Source organism: Symphodus melops (assembly GCF_947650265.1).
Source record: "Symphodus melops genome assembly, chromosome: 9".
Lineage (NCBI taxonomy): Eukaryota > Metazoa > Chordata > Actinopteri > Labriformes > Labridae > Symphodus > Symphodus melops.
Window position 1 is genome coordinate 8452502 of NC_136699.1, and position 20223 is coordinate 8472724.

The window sequence follows — 20223 nt, forward strand, 5'->3', positions numbered from 1 at the left end:
TTTACTGCCTTTTTTGTTCGGAGTTCTAATTTTGGAATTACATGTCACTGTTCCAGACCCTGGACAGATTGGAAATTTGGTGAGTGGACCTTTTGAGTATCTAATTGAGTACCCCTGGTGTAAATCATATCCTCTGATAGTATATGCTACCTGCGAGTAATTTCCAGCAATCATTAGCCATTGGCTAACTATTTCCAGCAACTTATTATTACAGTCTCTTTTCTATTATGCTATTAGCTCTTGGTTTGTCTTGCACAGTTCTGACTTTCTTCTGGCTGGTTATTGACAGCTAAAGGTTGCTGCTTGTGGAGCAGGTAGGGTTCATTTCTCATCTCATTTGGCCCTGAACGATCATAGCAACATAGCAGATGTTGCATAATAAAGAGACACGAGAAAGCCAAAGGGCAGTGGATGAATCAGTGTTTTTGGTCCCAGTTATGGTCCTCCTTTACTTTTATACCAAAGAATAAAAACCTCCAGGGGGTTTGCTGTCAATCTGTACAATGAAGTCAGGTTTTAGCCCTGAAAGAATAGCATATATTCTTACTGCATTTTTTTCGAACAAATACACACATGCACACAAAGACAGCTACTGCACTCTATGTGACCCATGTTTTGGATAGGGTGAGGATGAAGGAAGTAGGCATAGCTGCTGGCCTGTTATGTTTGATCAAGCTGCTGGATGCAAAAAACATAGTCAGGACAAAGACAGCATGAAGCGGAGTTTGAAGCATTTTCTGAATGCTTCTGGTACTGGAGGAAGCCTTACAATGCTTAAAAGAAAAGATGTTAGTTTTTGATCAAAACTTTGTCTGCACAGTAAGACGTCAATATTTTTTAAAGTAAGGTTACCCATGTTAACATTATTTTAGCTGTATAATTTGCAGGATACCCACATCACCATGAAACATATAGCCTTATACAATGTCAGCTACTAATCCATTTTAAGGGCAGAATTCAGTACGAGAAGAATTTACTATTGATAAACCCCTCTCTGACTTTAAGCAACATCTTAAATGAGGATTAACTAGTTAATTTTACTTCTAAAAACAGAGAATCTCCATCATCTTGCATATTCTTTTGATGGTTTTAGTTGTCTGCTGCATTATTATCTGTGTCTTGGTGCAATCTTGATCTGGTACAATCCTTCAGACTGATACAATGTTCACCCTAAATGTGTGTTCAACAAATAAATGATGATATTATGGGTTTTTTATCTTTGTGTGGATAGAAAGTAGTCAGCTGAAAAAGTTACCACAGGCTCACTTTGATAAACAGAAGTGATTTGCTATCCAAGGGGAAATAAATTCCTAATGAGGGGAAAGTGCCTCGCTACATTTTTACTGCAGTGTGAAAAAAAGTAGTTGTCAGAAAATGTTGTTTTATGATGGGAAGCCCAAAAAAAGATGCAGACAGTATACATATATCTAAAAAAAGGAGGGCCTAATCCTCCACTGGTATTCACCCCAGTTCTCCCTGTATCCATTGGACTGTGTCGGTACTCTCAGCATTGAATTAAGTGAGAACATCTTCACCTCGAGGCTCTCTAAGTAACAGTTGTGGGGTCAAACGTATGAGTTACATACTGAAGTATAAACAGCTTTATTAGTAATGACACACCAGTTGTGTTCATTCTTATAAAAATCAGTTTAAAAAAAAAAAAAAAAAGTATTGGCTGCTTTCTTTTTAAATGTAGTTAAACCTACTATCCTATTCGTATGCACATACAAATCAAAGCTCCAATAAAATTAAGTGTGTATACATTGACAATAAAAACATGCACTGGCAAGTTCCTTGTTCATATTTGACAAGAATGCCATTTATTTAATGCGCAACATTTCTCAACCAAAGACAACCCCTGGATTTGACACTGTATCAGAAAACAATGTGGGCGTCATGTGGGGAAAATCAGACAAATGCAGGGAATCTCGGTGGTCAAGCACCAAATTGAGAGAAAAAATGGTTCTGGACTTGCACAGTGTCTGTTCAAAATGATAAAGACGAGCCCTGTTATGGATGATTTGGAAGCTCTGTGTTGCCCGAGATAATCATGAACAAAGTATGGCCATGCATGACTAACAGTGTGAGTCACCAGCTAGAAAAACACTATAAAATCACGTTTTAAAACACAGAGCCAGACATTCAAGTCGAGTCTGAATGTCAGGACACGTTTAATGTGACCGAGACGTCTTCAGTTTAAACCCAATGTCAATGTGACTCCAACAACCGACGTCATTAAGCTTTGAATTATTAGCTGGATTACCTTGAAATGACCACTTCAGCCTTTGAGCCAACAAAGGCTTTCACAGAATATAACTGTGAACATGACTCAAAAGCTTGCAGTTAGCTTTAGTGTCTTTTTTTTTCTGTGGCGGCAACAAACACGCCCCGAAATCCCCCCCCAAAAAGAGACAAAAAGTCAAGTATTGAAAGCTGCCAAAAAAATCGAATACAGTGATTATGATTTGTTAACGGTGGTCAGTCTGCTCACTCATACAGTTTACTAAGAAATGAATAGGCAGGTGAGTAAACCGTTTAATACAGGTGTTACAGTCAGTACATAGCTAAGACATTTTTAAATTAAATGTAATACTTCTTGTCTTATCCATGTAATCTGGTTCTGCCTCATTCCCAATCATTGGTTTTATTAATAATCACCAACATTTGGTTCCAAAAACATTTATCCATCGATTCATAGACTTGTGACAATGATAATCAGCCTGGCCTACTGACATTATTTCAGCTCCTAACATCAGCTTGTCCTTTCAGGGAAGGAGACAAATGCCTGTCAGGCCATGGACTGAATCAAGGAAAGGCTGAAGAGTTAATTAAAGGCTCAGGATACAATCTAATGGACTCTAAGTAGTAAACTTGACATTTTGCACACATTATGTAAATATGCTTAGTATGCTTTTCCAACCTTCTTATTAAAATAGGACTGCAACAAGTCCGTGGACGGTCACCTCTGTGTTTTGATGCACGTTGTTGTATCTGTTTTTTAAATTAGTTTTATGTCAAGATATACAACGCTCTTTTACCAGAGAAGAGCTTATGAACATAAGGTCTACAACTCCACCAGACTTATTTCTCACTTTCCTGGCAGAATCCGTGGAATTCCAACTCTTCAGAGCGGGTCGAGACACACAACTTTGGCGGATTCTGTTTCTATGTCAATAGTGGCTAATGTTCGGATCTCACAGTGATCCAAACGTACTGTTCTCCTGAATCGTTTTTCATTCATTGTGAAACTTTTTCGCTTCATTCATTCTGATCGTCAACATCCAACCGGAAGTCGTCATGCAGGAGGAACAGTGCGTTCTCGCCGACCAGATACTGTGTGCAAAGCGGACAAACCCGGAGCGGCTGAATAAATTCAAGCCACCAAAGACCATCATCTCTGGTGGGATGAGTCGTCCTACAGGTGGGAAGCTGACCATCTAGTGACCTGGTGCAGCGACAACAACCTAGAGCTTAACATTCTTAAGGACAGTGGACTTCAGGAAAAATGAAGCCTCCCCCAGCCACATCACCATCGGTGACTCCACTTTGTCCACTGTGGAGTATTTCTGCTTCCTGGGGACCAGCATCACCAAAGACCTCAAGTGGGAGCTGAACATCACCTCCCTCATCAATCAAGGACGGCAGAGACAGGCAGCTGAATAAGTTCAACCTGCCAAAGAACATGATGGTGGACTTCTACGCAGCCATCATCGAGTCCATCCTGTACCCCTTCATCACGGTCTGGTAGCATGTAATTTGCTCTGCAGAGAAGGTTATCAGCATTAAGCTACCATCTCTCCACGACCTGCTCATCTCCACGACCCTCAGACCCTCCCCCAGAAAACATCATAGTAATGTGAAGGCTAAAACTTTATGCGTTACATTAAGGCCGACTGGATATTTATCACATTTTGTGCACCAAGACAAATTCCTCGTATATTTTAATATACTTCGCAATAAAAGCGGTTCTGATTCTGAAAACTGCACTTCACCTGTCAAGGACAGCTAGTCATCTGGCTAATGTGGGGAGAGAAGTCTGCCCGTGATCCACAGGTCACAGTGCAAGGGATTTATAAAGGAACATGATCTGTTGTGTTTTACCCTTGAGACACATTTGCACTGTGTATAATAGACACACTTAATTTAAAAAATGTCAGATAATGGACAACTAGTATGCTGATCAATATGGAGCTATTTCTGCAGAAACTGATTATAGGAGACTTTATTGGATCTCTTGCTACAAAAATGAAGCAATGGAAATGTCAATAAAGGAAACAAGTCTGCCATGTACAGTATACAAAACAACCCATATCTATCATTGTACCATACTGGTGTTAAAGTGGAATTAGGTTTTGGGCGTGTAATTTGGTTCTTTCTGTAGTGTGACAGTTGTGTGCACAGACATCTGACACCAATTCATTCTGTGTGCAGCAGAATTACACACGTTCCTGCATTTTATCCAACATGGATCCATTCCCTTTTTATGCCCCTGGAGAGGAGAGACACTCTTAAAGCTCTTACTCTCTCATGTGCTTCTTCCACAAACACACATGTAATCTCCCTCTCAACGACCCTCTCTGCTCTCTTTCCCACCGACAAATTCACTGGTCATCTGTGATCTGATGGCGTAAAATCGAGGAGGAGGAATCATTTCTTTGGCTTTTATTTTCATTACATCTCGACCTAACTGTACTTTCATAAAAGACCTTGGTGTTACTATTCATCTCTGAAGACGATCACAATGTGTAAATGAGACTTCTGAAATGTTTGTTGTTCAGTGAGGATCAAAATAGCAATGCACAACTGATTTTTTAGGAAAAGTTGTTGTAATATGTAAACTTTAATCATCAGCTCGTACTATAAGCCTAATGAATACACAAAACATGAATTGAAAGTCAAGAATAGTTTTTTTTCCACCAGCCTAAGACTTTAAATTAAATGACTAAAACTTCTCAAACACAAATGCAACCTAATCTGGCAATGTATACTCTTGGATGTATATTTCTGTTTTAAACAACATCCTATCATTTTTTTTTGTTAATATTTCTATATTTCAATATTTATATTGTATTTATGTTAATACCTGCCCCCTTTAAATCAAGCCTTCCAGCAAAAGAATGTCTCATGATACGTCAATGTATCTTTACAATTTAAACTTGTATTAAATTGCAAGTTGCTTATCTAATCACACTTGTAACCTAACGTCTTCCTTTTCCAATTTGATACTTTACACAATCATTTGAAATTTTCAAAATAAAAAAAACTCCTTTCTGTACTGACAGAATGCTGATTCTGAATCATTCACTGTTGGACTCAGGTCAAATCTAACTTCTAGAAATTGCCAACATGAAAGTGTGTGGATTTGGTTGAGGTGTAAATCTTTTATTTAATTATTAATAAGCAAAATGTGTTCTATAACCATTTTTCTTAGCCTTAACCCAGAATTTGGCTGATAAATTACCAGACTGTGTAATTACTGATTAATTGCAGCACATTTATTCTTAATGGTTAATTTACTGTGATTTTGATTCAATTACAGAGCTAAGCTTCAGTTTGACTCTATTAGTTCTTTTTGTTCAACCATATACTACAAGGTCAGGTTTTGCATGCCAGAGCTTCCCTACCAACCCTGAAAAGTGAAGTTTAATCAGCATGGACTGTATGGGCAGACATAATGGCATGATGGAGGGCTTCATAATGTTCCCCCACTTCATGTTCCTAATTGCAGAGAACATAATGACCTACAGCAGTGAACCTCTGAGCCAAAGTGCTGCTTTAGTCAATAAGTGGCCATTTTAATCTGCCAGGGCCAGAGAAGAAGAGTGGAGAGGTCCAAATGATTGCATTAGCTTACCAGTGTTACACATTTTGTAACCTGAAGAGTGATGAGACTAGCAAAGCATGCTACATTGGTTTTATCCTTCTACAGAGTCAAAGAGGTCAGAACAACCTCCGGTAAATTTTCGGAAGCAGAAGTCATTCTTGACTGCAGCTATGATAAGCTGGTGCTGGAAGGTGTCTTTCAATGTTTGGCAGTTATCACTATTGATAATAAACAAGCTGTGATTAAAATCAAGTAAAAGACCAAAGTGTTCAAAACTGACCAGGCAGTATTTGTTGTTCTTACATTAATTGCTTCTGAGAAGAGTTTTAAGCTGGTTATGAAAAAAAGTCTGAAATCAATGCTTATGCCCAATTGAGACATACGAAAGCAATCAAAACCATCAGCATCAAGAATGATTGATTCAGTTATAATGATTGTACTGCTGCAAGAAAGGTGTTAGATCAAGTGATTACAGCAAGCTGTCAAAACCGCCTTTATCTACGTTTTCCATCGCAAAGAAATCTGCGCCAGATTTTTCAACTGAAAAATGGACAAGACAGGATCAAAAAAGAGACGTCACCTGGTCCACAGGGGGTGCCAAAACTGACACAGCCCAATTCTGGAAGTTCATCACAGGAGCTTGGAGTTAAAATTCAGAATGATTGAAGCCTTTATTGTTCACAAAATAAAGGGAAGCGAGTTTGTATTATTAAATCACCTATAGGATCTTTAACCCAGTGAGGAAGTTTGCCTTTTGTTTAAAGTTTAAACAATGAACACAATGTTCCTTTAATTCAATCCAACCAGATGTTGCCTTATTAGATTTTTAAGACCTCAGGGTTTTCTGGCCACTTGCTAAAAGTCCACCAAAGTTGTACATATACAACATCAACAACAATCAATATCACTTGAAAGCTGATATTTGTGAAAATGACTAATACATGTCAATGAGACACATAGCTCCATTAGCATCCATTGACATTAGTGTCACAGGATTATATTTAATTTCTTTCTAGTTTAGATTTGGTCACTAGCACCTCCCGAGGCAGAAATATCCATTCGGAACTACTGGAGGCTACACTATGGTCACCAGCTAGTAAAGGATTTGGTTAATCAGGACAAAGAGCATACAGTGGGCGCACAAGAGTGGCTATACTCTCCTTACATTGTTTCTGCCGTTTAGCATGGATTCAGTCTTCTCACTGCAGTTTTTTACAATTTGTAGCCATGAGTCGTAGTTTGCTTTTATTGTAAAATGAGATTGTCAACGAAATAATAAACCAAACTAAACCTGTGGTATGACTCTGCTGCTGCATGTGTGTGAAAGGGAGTGATGTGCAGGAAGCGTAAAAACACACTTGATCCAAACCTGTATGAATGCATGCCTCGGTGGTTTTGCTGGAACCCTGGATGAACCCATGGACAATGTTGCATTTTAATTCTCTCCCAGCACAGCATTTGCTGTCCACACGGCTGTAGAGATTAAACGTTTACCCTGTGTTGATGCTCATCAGTTACACTTCACGATGCATTTATTATTTAGAAGCTTCGTAGTTTTGATTCCAGCAGGCACCAGAGGCAGGTCACAATTACATGGTTTAGTGAAGGTGAGAAAAAGCCATGGGGAGGCTACAGTTTCTCTTCAAGAATGACAAAACATATTTTTGTAAGATGTCAATGATTATAGCCTTCAACCTTGATAAAAGAAAAGAATATCTGCATAGTTCGCTTCATGTTGCTGTTTTTATCCTCCAGAATTGGATTATTACTGAAAATGACTATGCCTCAACGTTGTAGAAGAGGTTGTTTTGCACATTTCAGAAAACAGAGAACAGAGAAAGGTCATACGTAGTGTGATTGAAATGGGCCGAAAACCATCAGTCACATCTCTCAGCCTGAGGGGTCAGCTGAAAACTGAAGGCGCTGGCTTAATGCTAGAAGACCATCAGTAAGCTGTCACCTCCACTATATATCCAAACATGAATCTAAAGCCTTCTGAAGAAATGGGCAGATCTGTGGCAGAGGCTAATTTCTTTATAGGGATTTAACAATGTGTGGCCAAAAACACTTTTCTCTTTAACTTCCTTGATAAAAAAAATAAATAAAAAAAATTGCTGTCAACAAAGATATTCACAGCTCTCCTCCTCTATAACCCAAATTGATGCATGCATTGTAAGACATAAAAAACTGACACACAGCTCGCCGGAGATTATTAAGTTTACCGCCTCACATGATCTTATATATTCTCACTGGTAACAAATGTGAGGAAAAATAGAGACTGACTACAACTGGCTTTAATAACTCTTTATTGTTGCGATGGTTCATGTTTGGAGAGAAGTGATAAATGTTGATTGTCTATTTTAGACAAACGCAGTTGAGATAAAACTAGTTTGTTTTCTGTCGATTACAGAGTTTTGGCTAACGTTAGCCGCAGGGCTAGATCATTTACACATGCTTGGAATCACTGACAGCAACTTCATCTACTTGTCTCTCTTAGTGGCCATCTATTGAGGAATATCCACCAAGATGATCCAGGTTGGCTCAATGGCACGATGCAGGTGAGGTGACTTCACGTCTGGTTATGGCGATTGCCTCAGTTCACTGCAGTACTCTTGCTATAATGTGGCTATCTCTCTCCAAAAATAAAGATAAAAACATCTAGAACTGAAATCCTGATTTATAAAATGGATACCATTGTGAGCAAGTCATTCGGCAGGTTTAAGACTTGATCTCTAAACCCATCATATATCTGACAATCTTGGCAGAATATTGACACTAAAGACCAGACGTCGCCTCCAATTCTCTGAGAAATGAATCCCATATGGATAGTACAAAGCTTCTGATGGCTGAGCCCAACCTTAATGTTGCTACTGCTGGGTGTTTTAGGGTCTTTTTCCAGCTGCAGAGACGATTACAATGCAAAAATAAAACAAGTATAAAGAAAAAATCCAGACATTCCTCTGAGAAGGAGCAGAACAAATTATGGCTAAATTTTAAAGGTTTTTTGTGACAAGCAAAAAATGTAATCTTCCACATATCCTCCATTGAACTCAGAGATCACCAGAAAAAACATATCAATCTTTTTGTTTGTCTTTTGATAAATATAATTTGTGTCTGCAGACTTCACATTTCATTGATAAGTACAATAACTGTTCACTGAGGTTATGGCTGTGTAGAGCTAACCGTCTGTTTCACTTGTCTCCAGCTTAGGCCTCATTTTTTAGTCATTAACTCACGTAAACTTCCCATCTGTCCTTTTTTCACGCTTTCTTTCTGTCAGCCCCCCTCACAGCTCCAGTCTGTGTAATAACCCAGTGTGTGGGGATTTCCTGGGTTTTTGGTAAGGATCAGAAAGCTCCAAAACTGTCTGTGACAGTCCAAGTCATGGTGAAATCTCTGTGTCTCAGTCAGTTGATAATGTTTTCCCACTGCTCAATTCGAAATTCAAAGCTTTTCAGATTTTGTTGAGAGGTTGAATTCTTTGATTTTCAACTTTGCATGCACTTTTTTTTTGTCAGGAAAAGACCACATTTTCAAGTCCTTTTGGGATAAGGAACATTTAAATTAAAGTACAAAATGTTGGCTTTCCTCTCCTCCACTGTTTACTAGCCTCCAGATATTACACTGCTGTAGCAGATACTTCTATTCCAACTGGGACTGGGCAACCATCAGAATTTAATTAAACAGAAAGATTGTGTCCTCGCCCAACAACTAAGCTTTTGAAGTTTGGACTGGCTAAATTGTGTTTACTTCTTACCAGAGTGGCTCTTGCAGAAACAGCATTTGTCTTTTGTATTAACAAGACTTTTTTATAGAGGCTCTCATCACAAAAAGTTTTTAAACACGCATTTTAAATGAAACACTTTAAATGATTTTAGTTGTCTCTGAACAACTTTCTTACAAAACCATTTCTTGATAACTTACAATATTGTACATGTCCAGCAGCATATGCCACTGATGAACAATTTTGATGCCAATCACAAAATTGCCAGTATTAAAACAGTCACTATGAATTTTTAATTCATTGTGTTCATGAGCTTCAAGTCATTATGTGGAAACAGCATGCCACAAAAAAGATTATTATGTTTCTGGAGCTAGAAGTGGTAATATTTGGAGAAGAAGGCAGAGCTAAATAAGAGCTTGGTATTGGCCAACCGGATAATAGAAAATTATCAAAGCTAAACAGTCATTGCGTTTGCTAATTCATTTGCTGGTGAATGAGTCTGTTCACTTTATTTTTAAGGACCTATGGTTGCCATTTGATTTGGACAATGCATAAATATGACAGCTAAGAAAGAAGATGATCGCTACAATCAGATATACGACTGCTATCAGCTCTGTTGATAAAACAAAACTGTCTTGACCCTAAATTTTAGGTTGCTGTTTTAAATGAAAATAACTATTGGCTACATGGGTGATGGCTGGCAGAGGAACATATAAGAACACACAACCCAAACAAGATTGGTGTGCTCTCTGAGCTATTAGCATACTTCAGGTTTTAATAATTTGGTTCTTTGATTGACTGCACAGTACACCATTTTTAAACAGTGGAGTAGCTGGAAAACCCCTCCATCTGTGGTCTAGAAGCAAAGTTACAGCTTTGTTCTGAGATTCTACTGGTTCAAGGCCTGGTATAAAACTTTATATAGCCAGTTGCTTTGGGATATATTATTAGGGCTCATTATTCACACTTTTACAAACTTTCATTGAAATTGCTGCACTCAAAGTTGTTCGACTGCCTGCTGCAAGGGGAGACACTCCTCAACACAATTTATTTGAAACTAGATCCAAAACAGAAAATAATGAGCTCTCAGTTTTAAAAAGATATTTTTGGAGATTGGAGCAAACTGGAGAACTCTTTTTTCACCGATTCAAAAAGTTTGACTTTTATGACAAAAACTGTTATTTAGCCGAACAGTTTTCCGTTGGTAAACAAAACTGTTGTAATACTAAAAGTGTCTTGTTGTCGTCATCATCATCATAATTGGACATCCATGAGGATTCAACTAATATATCACGTCTGCGAGTGAAAGCATATGATCACAAAAACAGTACCACATAATTTTAAACTAAATTGACAATCAAATCTCTGCATCATTTCAGTATAAAATAACTTTATCCTGGACTAGATTTCAGCATCTACAGATCCTCTTTTCTTTTAAATAATTTATTTTGATAATTCTGCAGAAGCATTCTTTTTTAAATATTGCAATTAATGCATTATATCTCGTCAAGCCCTGGGCCTCTTCAAAATCTATCTCTTACAAATACACTCACCCTCTATCAAATTGACAACTAATAACCAGGCCCATGATGGCACAGCTCCATCAGATGATATTCTCTGATATTTCCATATCTGACTCATGATCTCTCACTGACCAGAGGCAAGGACAGCAGGAATCCTTGGTACCATTGTGTGTCCTTCACTTCAAAACAGTTCACAAAGCTTCACTTTTAATTTGCTGATCTACAGACACATCCAGTGACCAGAGGGTACATTGGCAAAGTTTGTGTGCCCATACTGGTGGGTCCGCTTTTGAGTACAACATCTCAATCAAATGCACAGGTTGTAAAGTTCTATGTACTGAGACACTAAGTGGATCAAAATTCTGTTTGAGACCTCACTGTGAACACATGCAGCACAACATGCAGCTCTGCTTGTTGATGATGCTCCACACCAGATGGTGGAGCTTGTAAATCTGATTTCACCAAATGTCTTTAAAGCCCTTAATGAAATGCTAAATACTTAAACTGCTGTTGATCTAGCTCCCTCAATACATTTTGAGACAACAGTTGTCAGAGTGATTCTTTAAAAAAAAAAGACATCTTGTGACTGTAAGCTGGCATTGAATGCTTCCACATGTGTCCTTAAAGGAGGTTTTTTTTTCCTGTCAAACTTCTTGGATGGCACATTCTGTTCAGGTATAATACCTCTACAAAAACTTCTGCTGTTAATGTGTTGTTATTTTCACAGCTGTTATTGTGACTGATATTTGAGTAGAAAAGCACAAGTGTAACTGAGGTATAAAGCTCCTTTGGCAACAGTCAAAGTTCAGCAGATAAGCAAGCCAGCTGGTTCTGTGGTAAATGAATGCTTTGTTTGTTGTGATGTTCTATATCAGGCAATCCCTTACCAGAAGCAGATTACTTTGTGTGGGTGTAAAGTATGACTTCAAGCACAGTCTGGACAATGTCTGCATGTCTAGCCTGGACAATTCATATTATTTATTTGGGTAGTGCCCCTTTTTCCCATAACCACTTAACACTCCATTGACCTTGTTCAAAACGTAATTGAAATGGAATTGGGGGGAAATGTGCAGGATATTCTGAATGGTTTCAGCTGTTATTCAAGTTGTTCTGGAGGGGTTAGCATTTGATTACCTGTATAAACTCAATGATCTCACCAAGAAACAACACTTGTAACGGTCCATCACATGAAGAGATGGCTGTGCTTGTCAAATAGCAGTGGTGGGATTTGAATGCAGCCCAACAACATTAATGTAGAATGCTTCCACCTTTGAGCCAAATTTCAATCAACTGTAAACAATGGGAAACTGAATGTTGCACACAACAGATAATCCTGTTCAGAAGTAAAAATGAAAGCCAATCTATAATTACCTTGGCTAAAACTACCTCAACGCGTGTGAGAATGCTCAAAATATTTCTATCAGGTTTCTTTCCTAAAAGTTCCTTTGTTGAATCATTTTGAGAAAAAAACATATTTAACCAAAAAATTGGGAGAAAAGGTTCAGAAAATCCGATAGTGGCTTTCCTTTCCTGTTGAAGTTCAAGCTAAATAAAACAAAACACATTGCAGTTTCTTTCACACACCCAAACCCCTACAGTAACTGTCTCCATCTCAGTCTGTGATATTAACTTTATTATTTATACCTTTCTGTCCTCTTTCTCATTTCCTCTTGCGGAAGACTATCCAATTGCAAACTCACCTCGTCAGTCTAGCTTGAGCACTACTCTACATGACAATCTTCTTTTAAAATCTCTGACAATACTTCCTGTCTCTCACCCCACTCTCTCTCCCCAATCTCATCTCCTCTTATATGTGAACCATTTCTCTCCATCTTTTCTCCAGTTTACTAAACTGCCCGCTGCCTCCAGCTAAATGAATCACCATCTACATTTCTTTCTTCTCATTTTGTTTGCTCCCCTCCTCCATTTTAACCCTCTATCTCTCCCGAGACCTTCATCCGACTGTCTTTTTACACCTGCCCTCTTCACTCACTTCATTTTCCCTTATAGCCCTCCCTACATGGAGCAGATAGGGCTGGCAGGAGAGCATATAATTTCTCAGAGGAGGAGCTGTCAGTTGACTGCTCTTCAGGCAAAGAGCTGCTACCCTTGCCCCTGGACTCACAGAGTCACAGTTCTGTTCTGCTCCTGGATTATGTAGATCCTAATTCCCACACCTGAGGGTGGCAGGGCACGAAATAAGTAAAGTGTTCACAAATTTAAGTTTTTGCCACCAAGAAGGAGAGAGATAGGAGGAGGAAGCAAGAGATAAAGGTAGGCTTGGTTGCTAGTCTGGGAGAAATAGAAAGAGGGGGAGGATGGAGGGAGGTCTGTTAGTTTTGCTTGTCCCCAGACACACTAGACACCTCTGACTGGAGCTCTCCCCATTTTCTGACTATAATAAAGCTTTTTTTTTTTCATGTTCAAGTAAGGAAACAATGACTGAGACGTTCTGATGAGCTCTTAGTTCAAATGTTGCTATTGTAATTAACCACCTCACGAATGAGGTATTACGCACCAGAGCCTTAATTTTAATCTTAAATATATTTTAACGTTTTTCAAGAAGAGATAGTTTGCAACAGGTAGTTTGCAACCAAGGCAGGTTTTTCTGAGCGCACTAAAAACAACACGGTAAGATTTCTGATGTTTCCCCCCGCAATTTTGCACAGGAATTTTAACCGAAGTTACATTGTCTGCCAATTATGAAATTGCAAACGCATATCACGGTGGGTTACCAGAAATTCCAGATTTGTCTTTGCGTAAAATTTTGGATTATGGTGGAATCATGCCCGCGTCGCTCGGCTCACGCTCCCTTGCAGGCTTAATTTAAAGCGTTGTTCCTCGTTAAAAACACAAGATAAATGCATGTTTCTTGAGGGTAAGCTTTATCGTAACTCTACTTCAACCATAGAAACTTGAAAAACGATGTGGAGGGCTGCTTAAACGTCTAATAAACGATGACGTTATTAGTTCCTTATGGTCAGAAAGTTCATTAAAGCAACTGATGAGGGAAAAGAAAGTCGCACGAACACAAAGAGAATCACAATGTAATGTTTTCACGCCTCACCTGATAAAGCCTCCTTGGAAAAAGCAGAAAGACAAGACATACAGAATCCGCATGACCTGTGGGAGCATTCTCTGGTTTAAAGTCTCTCCTCAGTCCCGCGGAATAAGTTGGAGAAAAAAAATAAATTCGGGAAATCAGCAAATCCACTGAGCAGCTTGTGAGACTCGGCTGGAGGAGAAAGGCATCATCTCTCTCTCTCACACGCACACACACACACGCACACACACACGCACACACACATGCACACACACAAACACACACAGTACATCCAAGTGCGTCTTTGGGGAAACTTCTCCCCCTCCCACCAAGTCCAGGGGGGCTGCACACATCCAAACAGCAGGCGCTCTGCTTCAGGCGGCTGGACTTCACTGGTCGGTCACTTACTGAAAGTGGTTGGTGCCCATTGTTAAGGGGAGTGTCGGATAGCGCTTTAGGTTTTTTGTTTTTTTTTGTGAGACAGTTTAATTTCGCCTGCTGGAGTTCTTTTTTTCTCGTGTATAATCCTCCCTCGCTCTACAAATTAAAAGAGGTTCACATTTAAAGCAACAGAAGCTTTCGTTTGGATTGTTGATTCCTATGTAATTAAGCCTCATTAGGATAGAGGGAGTGTTAGCTGCGCTGATAAATTCAATTGCAGCGTTGAATACATTCCGTTGATGACCAGTCTTAGTGACAGTAAAGATATCGTTTTAGATCTAGTAGTCTACTGGGAGGAGAAAGAAACGGAGCATGACGTCTTTGTGAAGACGACCAGGCTACTTTAATGTGTCTAGAGATAATGATTCTGCAAAGTGTGTTTTTCTGATTTGACTCACACAGAAGCCAGTCGGTTAAATTTTAACCTATAGCTACTGGTTTGTTTGTATCCAAATGTCTAGTTTTTTTTGTGGTTCTTGATTTTTGTTTAACAGCCTTTAAATAGGATCGTAATGATGAAAAGAGTTCATACCAAGCCCCCTAACTTGAGCTCAGTTATTCTCATTCTCGTGAGTGGAAGTTTTCTGATGTTAAAGTGAAGTAATGTGTATTGAAAGTTAGCGCTTAAGGTAAGGGCAATGCATCTTCATTTGGTAGAAGAAAGGTTAAATAGATTTTCGTGATATAGCCTAGACGGCTTCTTAATAATTTTAAAATGTTTGAGCAAAAAAAGCCATTTCTTTATGAGGCTAAAACACTTTCTGCTTTACGTTACCTGCTTGTTAGTCATAAGGAGCACCCAGTTATAAGCTCAAGAAGAGATTTCAGAGCATTTGGGTCCAGAAGAAAGAAGTGTTAAAAATAGATGAATAAACTTGACTTCAGCTTGACCAAATGAGTAGATAATTGAAAGCAGTCAATCAAAGAGACAAAAACAGATGATTACCAATCAGGTGTGTGGTTTTCTTCAACAAAGTGTTTTCGCATCTGATAGCAATTTCATTTTCTCCTAAAACTCCATTTTAGGCCTGTTCAGGGCACTTTAATTAATGTCAGTATCCGAATCTCAACACTAAACATTTAGTATTGTATTTGTCAATAACGTGTCAATTTATTTATATTTTACTCTTAAAACAGTCAAAATTATGTCTCCTTTATCCTACCAATAGCCTTATGGTTTGAGACAGTCAAAGACTAAGTTCATTGGTTTAAAAAGTTATTTAAAGGTCTGCCAGCTTTTGCAAGTTCTTCAGTCACAAACTATTCCAACTCCATAATGTGTGCTGAATCAAGTTTGATTTGGATGACGAAAAAGGCTTTGACCTTCCAGTAAATTGCCAGAAGTTATTAATAATCTGTGATTAAACACAAACTAAGCGAAAACTAAATTTGCTTTCTTGTCACTTACAATTTCATAATTTTACCTGCAACAAATAAAGATTCCTATTTTGTCAAAGTACTGGTAGTGTCATGACCACTGCTTAATCCTGGCTTGCAGTGTGTGTGTGTGTGTGTGTGTGTGTGTGTGTGTGTGTGTGTTCTTGATTGCAGGAGTGGACTCAGGTGTGTAGGAGTTCGGCTGCATCTGCTCTTCATCTTGAATCAACTCTGCTACAAATACTGGGCTTCAACTCCACCACTCTGCCAGATCTTAGCCTCTGTTTACACAGTCAGTCTTGTTCCAGCCGCTTATTTGAAAATCTGTTTCCAATTGTTCTCCTTCGTCTACAGTTTCCCGGCGCTCAACTCCTACCTCCATCCCACTCCTGCATCTATTTGGATTCAAGATCGGTTCAGCACAAAGTCTGGATTCCTCGGTCAGCTCTTCACTTCAGCAAACACAAACACAAACACACCCGTTTGACTCGGCCCCTGACCTTCCCCTGAACTTCAGGCTCTACAAAAATTCCTGTTTGTCAATAAACATCTCATTGCACCTGCTCCCTGACTCTGTGTTCTGCATTTTGGGTTCTCAAAATCTTAGCTCTGCCTAACAGGTAGGTCAGATAACGTTACTTTGTACGAGTGGCAATGGTCTTGTGTCCATCAGAGTATAAATGTCTGTCAGATATCTACCAGTGTCTGTGGTTATAGATCAGTGTATGTGTATCCACACTTTCAGAACCTATTAGTGTCTCTGTATATTAGAGATCCCAGGGCAGTGGCACAATGTGACACATCATTTGCAGGTCTGAACATCAAATTGCTTCTGTTACACTCATTCGTCTTCCTGAATAGATTCCACCCAGCAGATGGAGTGTTTCCTATAGCAGGCAGAGGTGTCACTCTTTTCTGTCCTCTTTATGTGGAAAAACACTGCAGATTAACCTTTACTCTTACGCAATTACTCAATCTCCTTGTTCCTCCTTCACTGAAGCATGGGCATTAAAGATGCATTGCTTTTCTCTCTTCTTATCCCGGGATGAAAGACCATAAGCCTCCCTGGCTTTTCAATTATATAATTCATTTAAAAAGAGGTTGTTATTAATACAATTCAAAACACTACTGTGTTTGGCTTTACTTGCGAGCTGGCTGGCTGACTTTCATCACTGTAGTAGAAGTCAAGACATCTGAAATCTTATACTTATCGAAACAGCTGTCTCCCTTAGTTTCTCATTGCTGAAATGCCAAAAGTGTACTCTGACACCTTGGTAACCTTCTGCACCTTCCCTACTGTCATGCATTTTTATTTATTTTCTGCCAGCAGCAGAAACCTGAGAGACCAGCTCTATAGTCTAGCAGAGCATGAGGAGAGTGGAGGTGGGGTGAGAAGATGTGGAAGTGATGGTGGAGAAACAGAGTAAATGAAAACCTGAGGGCCTGAGTTGTTGGCAGTTACTGCTCTCCTAGACAGCTGGCTTGCAGTGGAGCTCTGACATGAGTGCCGAGGCTTGAAGGTTTTCTACAACAAACCATCTCTGCCTCCTGGGTTTTCATAAAAGGAAGCAGTTTCTCTGTAGATGAATCTCAATGTCATACGTCACATTGACTAATTGCGATCTGGCCAAAAAGTCACATGTATGCAATACACAATTTGTGTATTTTCACCTTAATAAAACGGTCATTGTCTGTTGTCAGCAGGGCCAAATATATGACAGCAGAGCCCTATTTTTTCTCTGCTGAGTTATATTTCTGTCTATGGTGGAATGACCCTGATAAAGACAAAGGCAGTGATACTTGTAGTAGAATTAAAGATGTAATGATGGTAACATACAGAAGGAGATGTCAGGAGACATGAAGAGCAATTTAATGAGATGATTTGGGTAATGGGTGAAAAAGAAACAACTAATTTTTACGTTGAAGTTGTGAGTAGCTGTTCGTGTAACTTCTGTTCCTCCTTTTTTAGTTTAGGTACCATGAACACTGTTTTTTTGGACTTTCTATGAGAGACTTTCTATTTACTCAAGACGAGTTGTGCCTTATTAAAATGTAATTACTATTGACTTTTTATGTTACCTGGTAAATGTTCAAGTTGAAATAGTATAAAGGATTGAACGTGTGTATGAAAAGATCATGATAAGAAATATAAAGCAGAACAAATCCTTATCTTTATGCGCCTCATGAGGACAACCAAGCATCAATGCATTATTATTTTTTCTTAATTATAAATCAAAGTTTTTTTTCAGTTGCAGCATGGAAGTATACATCTCTTCAAAATGAGAATGATGAGCAATTTAAGTATCAGAAGTGAATGCTGATAATGTCAACCATTTCATCATGTCTGACGCTGAGTAGCCTCTCACCCTGAATAGAGCTCAGCTTCTCGTTTAATGCATGGCATGCCTATATGAAAGGTCAGGTTTCAGCTGTGGTGATCATTCTGGTCTACCCGCTTTCACCTATGCAACTGCGTGCAAAGTGTTCTTTGACCAACACTTTCCTAATATAACCAAGAGCTATGCTTCTGTTTTATTCATGGACACATACCGAACTTGACCTTTTCACATGGGAATATAAGGAGGCATTGCTTTAGATGACATGGTCAGCTTGTTTCCTTAGCTGTAGACTGTGGAGAACGAACCACCGAGATGGTGATTTAGACAGGAAAACCGTCTGCTCTGTTACACAAGTGAACATTTTCAACCATTCTGTGTAATTCCCTATCAGTTATCCATTGTGTTGTCATTGTGTCCAACATTCTTACATTTGCTGTGAAAGTGGTTATAGCTGCCTAAGCTGTAATATAGAGTTTGTTTTTCACTCCCTCAGTTCCTGAGAAATGGCTGATCAGCCTGGCACAAAATCCCAGACTGGAGCCCGTCCCTGAGGGATTGACCTGTGGCTGGCGTTGGCTGTTTGTCGCCGAGACCTCTTCCTTATCCTCAGCTGCAGAGTAAATAAGATTCTGCATGGCTGTTGGTTTGGGTGAATACTAACAGCTTTGTGCAGCCGTCCATGCTGTTTATGGCCTAAAGAGGTGATTTTTCTCGAAATGTTAAAGGACACTAAACATGTTAGTAAAGTTAAGTTGCCATCTTTTTCAGTTGTAACTCAGTCAGGATTTGAACAACTGTCCTCTTCTATCAATGAACGCGACAGTCTATCTACAGTTTTGTAAACACTTCTTTGTCAATACATTGTTTTTGGTACTGACATAACTCACAGTGTTGTTATAGAAGTGACTTAAACATTTTTCTAAATGGGATTCCAAGTGATTTGTTTGCAGTTTTTGTGTTGGAAGTGCAGGAACGGATCAATCAGGTGACCCTTTGTGTCACATCGCCATTGTTGTAACACTGTCATAGTGAAAAGATCACTAAGTTGCACATGGCATGAATTAAATGGGTAACATGACATGACATGCATATTTTCTCAAGGTTGAGTTTTTAATGCTTTTATTTAGAGACAAGATTGTGGACAGAGTCAGAAATAGGGGAAAGAGAGCGAGGACTGACATGCTAGAAAGGAGCTACAGGCTTTCCGGCGCCCCCCTTTTCATGTGTTTAAGATTTAATAAAAAAAAGTGAATACATTTTAAATTGAGCTGGTTTATAAGTGTCATGTGTTACTTTATTCAGTTTGGTTAATGTCCTCTTGTGATAGGTGTTTAAAATTGAATACAGGTTCTACGTTAATTTCAATTACCATGATTTGTTCTATAAAAATAACTTCACAAAGGGTTAGGGTCACAAAAAAGCATGTGCGTGTAAAATGTGATTTAGTGAAGAACGAAAAAGAATAGAAACGAGACCTTTAACAGAATTGAACACAAAACCAAGAAACTTAAAAGTTATACACACAGTGGATTTTATTCTTCATATGTGAAAGTCTTTTTGTTGTTGTTTTGTTGTTCCTGCATTTAAAATGTGTATCTTTGAAAACTTTACTTTTGTTGGTCTGCTGACTCATTTGTCAATGCTCAGACCTGAAACAGACACTTCAGTTCTTGTTTTCCTCCCTAAATGAATAAAGGTTAAAAAACAAAACAAATGTATAACTGTCAGTAATGATCAGCTTCTAATAGAAAGAAGGATAAATGTATTCAAGAGGAACCCACCTTTCAATGAAGAACGTGCTCGGTAATATCTAACCTCCTCATACATAAATATGGGACCCAAGCCATTCCAGCCTAATCCTCATGGCCTTTGCCGTTTGCACAATCGTGTTTTAAATCCAAAACTTGACTTAACAAAAACTTCATTACAAGGAAAAGTGCATTTTTGGTTGG

The 20223-nt window shown here is 38.8% G+C and overlaps 1 protein-coding gene across 1 annotated transcript in view; it reads right to left on the reverse strand.

Moving 5' to 3' along the window:
- The window catches only part of glra4a (glycine receptor, alpha 4a), a 44465-nt gene extending 29558 nt beyond the window's left edge, over positions 1-14907 (reverse strand). The window contains exon 1 of the mRNA XM_079352289.1: positions 14139-14907. Coding sequence (XP_079208415.1) covers positions 14139-14206 — 68 coding nt within the window. The 5' untranslated portion in view covers positions 14207-14907. The remainder of the gene's footprint in view (positions 1-14138) is intronic.
- Between the last annotated feature and the right edge of the window lie 5316 nt (positions 14908-20223).